Raw genomic sequence first — 8,507 nt, 5'->3', positions numbered from 1 at the left:
CAACGCTGAAGAAGTTTGGAGCACCGGCGTGGAAAACCAGTGTACCCCAGTTTCTGAAGACCAAGTCTTGAGGTTCTTCATCTCACAGCATCTCTTGGTAGGTCTGGTTGGCTCCCGCAAGCCAATTTCTATCCCGTCCACACCAAATTTTCCCAACCTTGGCAGCCTGGACTTCAACTTCTCCATGCTGGCTGGGGAATTCTGGAAGTCGAAAATCGAGATCTCTTTAAACGTTGCCAAGGTTGGGAAACACTGGAGTAGAAATCTAGCAGTGGTTCCCAAGAAGCTGGCTAGGAGGAAGAAGAGGAGGAGGAGGAAGCCGAGTTTGGAAACCAAGCATAACTACGGACGGAGTCCATCTTTTCTTCATGCTTGACACCGCCAACAAACTTTAAAGAGAAGAAAAATGAAACTTCAGAAAAAAAGCCTCCAAACAGAGCTTCAGGGGCTTTTTTTCTGAAGCTGTTTCAGAAGTTTCAGAGGCAGAAAAAAGGGCAAAAAAAAAGCCAGGTATAGAGCTCACAACCAAGGAACCTGTTGCTAAAATTCACTTCTGGGAACATCTGATTGGGGGTATTCGGGGAGGCTGATCCACCTGCCAATCAGCTTTTTTCTTATTTTGCTCCCCAAAAACTAAGGTGCGTCTTATACTCTGAAAAATACAGTGTTTTTTTTTAATCAGGGCAACCTGGTCTACACAAATATGGGACGGAGCATACTGTCAAATATAAATATAACACAAACCCCGTCTCACTTAGCAACAGAAATCCTGGGCTCAATGGTGGTCTTGAGCTACTTGTATTCTCTAAAAATGAACAAAAAACAAAATTCAGGCGCAGGAGATTCCCGCATTTTGGGTTGGTTAGCGTTAATCCCGAACAGGACAACTCTAGAAGTTCTTGGAAGGGTAGCAGAAAGAAAACGTGGCCAGGCGCGGTTCGTAAAGAGGGCTACAGAAATCTTTGGAAAAGGAAAGAAAAGATGAAAAACGGTGTTTTGAAAATTATCCCTTTGTTAGGGAGCAGATCTGAATACCGAACAGCTGGGCTCAGCAATCTAAGACAGCAATCTGTAGGGTGTAACTCACTCCGTTGCAGATTCATGGCCTTTGGGGGGGTGAGCTAAAAAGGAAATTCCTGAGGAATGAGGTAGTTTCTGAAGCAATTAGGACATTATTTTTTTTTTTTTGGAGAAAAAAGGAGGACGGAGAAGAATTTCAGCTGTTTAAAATAAACACACAGAGAGACACATACCATGCATATATATATGTCCATTCCTTCTGCAGGTTTTATGTCTTTATGTACGTTTGGGGAGAGAAAAAAAAACAGCAAAGAGTCAGCCTAAATTTTGCCTCATTTAGCAAGAGGGTGTTTTAATAAATCAGTGGGCTACTTCTGGAAAGATTATGCCCATGGGATCGGTTAAAACTCGTTAAAACTCAATCGAAGGCCTTCCAGATTTACCTAAAATACCCTCGCAAGATGATGACTTAGGAACTTTGTGCTATGGAGGAAAGATAAAAAGAATGCAAAAATTGCAAGAACGAAAACATTTTCCCAACAACAATTTTGGGAAACTTACATGTAGGATGGTGACACTGTTCAAAAGTAGGACAAAGATCTAGACTGGTTTTGGGTCTTCCCTATAGCCTTCACACAATATTTTATGCCATTTTTTGGGCCGTTCCAGCTATGGGAAGTTCCAGGTGGACCAAAAATTTGGGAGATAGCTTTGCTTTCTCTCAATGCATTCTTTTCAACCTCTCCTGGATCCCCAAAGATCATTTCCAAATTGAACGTAACAGTGTGCCTGGACCTGGCGGTCCACCATTCCACTAACAAGGACCTTGGAAGGAATTCTACTAAAATTTATTTCCCAGGAAGAACCCATCACTAAGGAAAGCGAGTCTGACTGAGTCAACTAGTCCTTCAGAACTGACCCAAAGGTGCTCCCAGGCTCTTCTCTTTCTGAGCCAACCCAACCCCCCCCTCCCAAGATGGGAGTGACATCTTGACTTTGTCCCCCATGTGGCCACACCTGCAAGCCCCCTCCCCAAAAGCAGATTGCCCCTATCCTCTGGGAAGAGGGAGACCTAGACTCTCCGTAAAAGGAAATAAAAGTACATTAAACCAACTCTTCACACGCTCTTCTCAAAAATCCATCCCTCTTCCTTTCTAAAGAAGCACCTGCCTCAGGTGAGGTCTGGGCAAAAGAGTGTGATTTTTGTGTTGCTTTTTAAGCAACTTCTCTCGTTGCCTATGAAATATGATAACTTTTTTAAAAAAAAAAAAAAATCTGTCCACTTCTGTAAAGATAAAATTTCCAAATTTCAGGAAAGGAATCATCCTCCAGACACATCAAACTAGAACCAGTTGATTTTTGTCTTTAAAAAAAAAAAAGAAAGAAAAATTAAATTAAATTAAAGGAACACAGAAAGAGAGATGGTGAAGAAAGGGTGATAAGAGCCTGATTTTTTTTAAAAAAAAAAGCAACCACACACAACAGAGCTAATGACAGGCCTGTATATACACACTCGATGTCCCACATTTATTGTGGCTTCTCAGTCAACAGATCAAATTAAGTGGCCCAAATGGTTTTGTGATTTCAACCCACTCCCCACCGCCTTTCCAAAAAGTGAAAAGAGGGCAGGGGAAAAAAAAAAAAGATTTAAAACCAGTGGCAACAAGAGTTTTTTTTTTTAAAAAAAAACTGTACATGGGTTTTTTTTTCCGTTTAACTTACAAAGGAACCTTCTGAAACCTTCCCCAAAATGTCTCTTGGTGGTATAAACGTGAAATCCGGCCCCTCGGCATATTTTCTTTCTTTTTTTAAAAAAAAAAAGTCCATTTTTTTCCCTCCCTCTCTGACGGTTTTAAAAAAATAATAATAATAATAAAAGGAGGAGCACAGGCCTAGTTATCTCCATTGTCTTTGACCCAAGAGGAAGAAAAAGAGGCTTAAGAGAAGAACGGCTTCCGATGGGCCGAAATTGCCGGCCAAATCAATCACTTTTTGATCTATTTTGTTGACGTTCTGTGTGACTTCGGTGGCGTTCAGCACCAGTTCAGGGGAACACTGGTGCAATTCGCACCCGCTTCCGCTGCCTTCTCCGCTGCTTTCGTCATCTGGTGGGGAAAAAGGAACAGAAAATAAATAATCCACTTGTTAAGATTCAACCAACTGTCTGAGATTTCTCTTCCGGTTGCTGATGTGCCTCTCCTTGTGAATTCAGACACAGGTTACAAACTAATCCAGTGTTTCTCAATCTTGAAAAGGGGTGGACTTCAACTTCCAGAATTCCCCAGCCCTTTGAAAAGGGGTGGACTTCAACTCCCAGAATTCCCCAGCCATCACACCTGGGGATTTCTGGGAGTTGAAGTCCACCCCTCTTCAAGGGGCCAAGGCTGAAAAACACAGAACTAATCTGAAGACGATGCACAGTTGCATTTTTATGGCAGTTTGGATGGCTGCAAATGGTCCTCGCTTAATGACCTATGCTCAGAGGCCAATTCTGCAGGAAAACATCCTCCCGGGGCACCCAACACCACTGAGCCTTCGCTCGGCGCCCAGGACACCAAGATCCGCTTACTTATATCTATGAAGTCCACGTCGTTGCCGTTGTAAGCGTTCTTCAGCTTGCTGGTCATCACACGGAGGGACATGATTTGCTGACGGATCACGATGTCCGGCTTTGAAGTGTCGACTTCCACCTCGGGGTTGTTTGCCTGGTTGGCGAAGCCATTCGGCATCACGGCGAAGAGGTACCTGGGGAGAAAAGTTGGCGCTTCAGGTCAGGTGCAAGATTGATTACTCGGTGCAAGTAATCCTCAATTTATGTTGCGGCCTTTCCTTTATCAATCCGTTTTCATTATGGTCATGGAGCAGCGTGACAAAGTCATTAAGAACCACCATTTTAAAAAAAATTATAACAGAAGTAATATTGTCCTGACCCAGCTCCCAAACACAGCAAACCCTCTGTAGTTGAAGCAATGATTCCTTTATGAGGAGCTCCGGCAGCCCCGGCAAAAAGTTTCTCTCTCACCCCAGGCTAACAAATCCGGCCAGCCCAGAGATGAATAATTGTCTGCCACATCTATTCATCTCCACCTCCTGCCTTTTATCCCCAGAGCTAGAATGGGGCTTTGCTAGTAGCAGTGGCTCTTCCGTCCCAAGGACCGGCCCATAGATTTCCACTGCTCTCCTCTCCTCTGCCTTCTGTGTATCTGCACGTCAGGCACTGGACCCAGCTGTTCCTCCTCTTCCTCATCAGCCACCTCCAGACCTGGGGGCTGTTGACTCTCCATCTGAGGGCTGACGGATGGCCCAGGCTCTGTGTCTCTCCCTCCCTCCCTCCCTCCCCTCTCTCTCTCTTTCCTTTTCTCTCTCTCCCTCTCTCCCTCCTTTCCGCCCTCCCTCTCCCTCTCTCCCCTCTCTCCCTCCCTCCTCTCTCTCCCCTCTCCTCTCCCCTCTTCTCTCTTTCTCTTCTCTCTTCTTTCTCTCTCTCTCCTCTCCTCTCCTCTCTCCCTTCTCTCTCTCTCTCTCTCTCTCTCTCTCTCTCTCTAACAGCTCCATTCCCTCTTCCCCCTCGGAGCTCCCAGGTTGCCTTGATGCTGACCCTGACTCCCACACCTCCTCCTCTTCCTCCTCTGATTCGGCTGCTGGAGGGGCCGGCCCAACAGGCCACAACAAATATATTACGATTAGTGGTGGAATATCAACGGGCAGATGGAGCCCGCCTAATTTTGCAGAGGATATAACAAAATGGGGCCACATGCAAAGAAACCACTAAACCATTTTGTTTAATGTCGGTTTGAATTTACGATGGCCCTGAAAAAAAGTTACAATCGCCCCTCCTCCGAGTACAGCCAGTCACACCATCTCCATGGTGATGTGATCGGGATCTGGCGGCCGACTCACAATGGTGACGGTAGTACAGCCCTACAATCACATGATCCCAATTTGTGATCTTCCCACCTGGCTTCCGACAAGCGAAAGCAAAGCGCGAAGGTGGATTTGCTTAACGACTGCATGGTTCACTTAACAACTGCAGTAAAAATGGTCATAAAATGGGTCCCATCACATGATGATACAGAGTATCGGGGTGATTTGTTAGGCTTCCGTCTCCTGTGTCTCCAGATTTTCTGGTCTACAAACAACATTTTTAGCATGTGTGCGAATCCGGCAGCTGAGATTTCTCAATGGAATAAGCCATGGTTGACCAGGATGCATGATCGATGAATGAACTAAGCCATGACTTTTAAGCACGGCCCAAAGCCACCTGGTTCACAAGGAACATTTAACCAGGAAACATGGATGACAAACTGCAGGAACGTGCTAAAAGCACTCTAAAACCCCAAGCCCTGTAGGCGAATTCTGCCACGGTGGCTTACTCCACCAACCATGCTTTCCAACCTTTCTGGCTTTACGCAACGTGCCATACGAGCCACCTTGAAAGGCTGAGCATCTTTCACCTGCTCTTGTTCTTTCCGTTCCAGCATTCTTCTTCGTGAACGTTGCCGGCGGCCATCTTCTCGTTGCTGCAGAGGTTGGTGGGAAGGGAAGACCAGAATTTCTTCGCTTGCTTCAACTTCTCCTTCACGTCCGTCACCTTTGGTTGAACGAGAGAAAATCCAGCTCAAACGGGTTCCTGATGAGATTCCACCTCTCTCCTTTCGTTATCAGAAGTTGCCTTATCTTATCGGCCGGACTCTGTTGGTTGGCTAGTTGAGGTTCTCCAGGGCAGAGTCTCTGTTAGCCTTTTTATGATGTGTGGACTTCAACTCCCAGAACTCCCCACCGGCCTTTTGAGTGGCAGTGCCTGCTCTCTGTGGAGTGCCTTATCATCTGAGGTTAGATCGGTCTCAACCCGACTGACCTCTGACAAAGGCCTTCAATCCACTCTCGGAGGCCAAGAGAGGTTAAACCCTTAAGTTTAGTAGTCATTTTAACACTGGCTGGTTTATTCTCAAAAACTACTTTTTTCTTGCGATTTCATGGTGTGTTTTTTCCACTATTGAGTTTTGTGTTCACGAGATGGGTGGCATCTAATTGACCAATTGACCTTCCCCTCCTGGGGTATCTTTCAGGAAAACGGACATCAACTCAGGGGTGAAATCTGAACCGGTTTACTACCGATTCACTTGCTGCGCACCACGCACCAAATGCAAGGTGCATGCATGCGCAGTGCACGCCAAAAGGAGGCATGGAGTAAGGAGAACAGCGCGCGCGCGGGGGTGTGTGATCATCTGCGATGCGCAATATTTTTTTTTAACTTTTAAATACATTTTTTTACAACCTATTCAGCTAGAAAATGCTTTTAAAAGGTTAAAAAAGGCTCTGATGATGGTGAGGCACAGCTGTGATCGTCAGAGCCTTTTTTTTAACTTTTAAAAGCAAAAAAAGCAAAACCTTCTGCGCGTGCGCAGAGGGTAGAAAACACATTACTTCCTGGTTAAAACCAGGAAGTAACGACAACCGGGCGGGTGGGCGGAGCCTCGCGCCACGATCGCTACCGGTTTTCCAAACCACCTGCCATGACCGCTACCGGATCGGGTGATCCGGTCTAAACCGGGAGCATTTCACCCCTGCATCAACTCTTGAAATTGCCCAGCTGACCTGGTTACTGTTCAGGATTCTTGGAACTGGAGACTACCCATCTAAAACAGAGCAAACCCAAGACCAATCTATTTTAATAATCTTCATAATTGAGGGAGGGGGACAGGGATGGGCTTCAAAATTTTTTAGCAAGGGGTACTCTGCCCGGTTGCTGGGTGGGCGTGGACATGGTGGGCGTGGCCTAGTCGGCCTCTTGCACCACGGCGGGGGTGATGGTGGTTTGCCCTCCCCGGGCTCCGGAGGCTTTCCTCGAGCCTCTGGGAAGACGAAAACGGCCTCCCCAGGTTCCGGAGGCCCTCTGGAGTTCCCAAACTTCTGGTAGGCCTGTTTTTCACCCTCACCAAGCCTCCCCATGCGCCCTGCCCTTACCTGCATCTAAAACGGGCCGCGTGGGGACTCCTGGGAGGGGCAAGGTGGGCGGGGCCAGCCAGGAGTGGGATTTGGGGGTTCTCCGAACTGCACAGAATCTTAGCTAGAGGTTCTCCTGAACCCCTGTGAACCCCCAGCAGCCCACCTCTGGACCTATTCCTTCTTTGGGAGGTCAAAGCAGAGCTGTGACATGTTGTTCTCCCCAAAATCTTGACCGGTGGGTTCAACTGTGCTATTGCGGCCCTTCCAAGCCGTAACAGTCATTTTCCAGGGCTCTGTACTCACCAGCCGATCCAAACTCGTTCCTGCAGCTGTTGTGGGACGTTCCTCTGGGTTATAAGGCCTAAAGCGGGCACTGAAGCTGCTGTCGGATGCTGAGCGAGATGCTCGGGTTTGTGCCAGCATCTTGGGTTGTCCACATCCTTGAAAAACCTAGGCCAATGAGAAGACACATAAGAGCCTCACACCTTTCGTGAACTTTCTCTACAAACTGGCTCTCCCCACCCAGACTTTCATGAAGCAACTGTAGCAGCAGGCTGGAGGTCACTCTTCGGTAACCTCAATGACCTTCAGAGGTGATGGACCTAATCCCTGAACGCCCTGGTAGATCCCGCTGGAGATATCTCACTTCCTTGCCTGTGAGGAATTCTTGATCATCTATGGTGACTAGCCAAGTTTTTATATTCAATATTTACATTTCATGGCCCAATTAGTTGACCAAGAGGTTTAGACCAAGAGATTTTCCTCTGTTCTGGAGTGCCAAGTAGTTAGAAACTTTTGTGAGGATGAGAACTTTCTCACAAAACATCCAACAGACGCAACAAAGCATGAAGCCACCTGAGATTCTTCCAGCACTGGAAATGTTTTCCTGAACTACTCCTCCTATTTATTATTTATTTATTTATTTATTCAATTTGTATGCTGCCCCTCTCCGAAGACTCAACCGTTCCCCTTCTTTCTCCTTGCTCCCTTCCTAAATAGAGCACCCTCAACGTACCTTTTGAGACACCTGTAAGCTGTTTTCTTGCATATTCATGATGGCATCTGAAATCTTCACATCGATGGGGTCCATGACAGACTCGATGTTGAAGGGACCTTCCAACCTCTCGGCCAACTGCAGCATTGAATCTAGGCAGCGAAAACCAGAGACAAGCAGACACGGTTGATTAGTGCTCACACGGGTCGGGTCTCAAAATCCGTGAATCCTGATCTACAGGAAGGGGGCTTGTTAGGCAGACAGCGCAATGTCTCAGAAACCAGGCTGAAAAGTCTGGCCCCCGTTCTGTCGGCTTTCCCACCCCGGCACTTCTGATCAGCCTCTTCCTCCTCTAATTCTGTCTCTCCCCCACCCTCCCAAAGTCTCCCCAGGGGAGATTCCAGCCTCTTCAAATTGCACCCTTCTCCGAAATGTTGCAATCAGAACAAATTATCTAAAATAAATAAGACCATCTGCCTTCCCTGCAGTGTTTACTCAAAGTGGATTTCAGGTCTTCCTGTTTGCAGAAGCAGAAGTCGAGAATCGG

General features: G+C 46.8%; 1 protein-coding gene across 1 annotated transcript in view; it reads right to left on the bottom strand.

Annotated features, from left to right (window-relative positions):
- Window positions 1-2,533: 2,533 nt before the first annotated feature.
- The window catches only part of GPC4 (glypican 4), a 42,205-nt gene continuing 36,231 nt past the window's right edge, over window positions 2,534-8,507 (bottom strand). The window contains exons 5-9 of the mRNA XM_070951890.1: window positions 7,982-8,112; window positions 7,270-7,416; window positions 5,472-5,608; window positions 3,590-3,765; window positions 2,534-3,125 (exon numbers count right to left, since the gene is read on the bottom strand). Of these exons, the coding sequence (XP_070807991.1) occupies window positions 2,917-3,125; window positions 3,590-3,765; window positions 5,472-5,608; window positions 7,270-7,416; window positions 7,982-8,112 (800 nt within the window). The 3' untranslated portion in view covers window positions 2,534-2,916. The remainder of the gene's footprint in view (window positions 3,126-3,589; window positions 3,766-5,471; window positions 5,609-7,269; window positions 7,417-7,981; window positions 8,113-8,507) is intronic.

This window comes from Pituophis catenifer, unplaced genomic scaffold (assembly GCF_029215685.1).
Source record: "Pituophis catenifer annectens isolate HBS135680 unplaced genomic scaffold, rPitCat1.0.hap2 SCAF_11, whole genome shotgun sequence".
NCBI lineage: Eukaryota > Metazoa > Chordata > Lepidosauria > Squamata > Colubridae > Pituophis > Pituophis catenifer.
The sequence above is the reverse complement of the archived record's forward strand: the minus strand, read 5'-3'. Positions and strand labels throughout refer to the sequence as shown.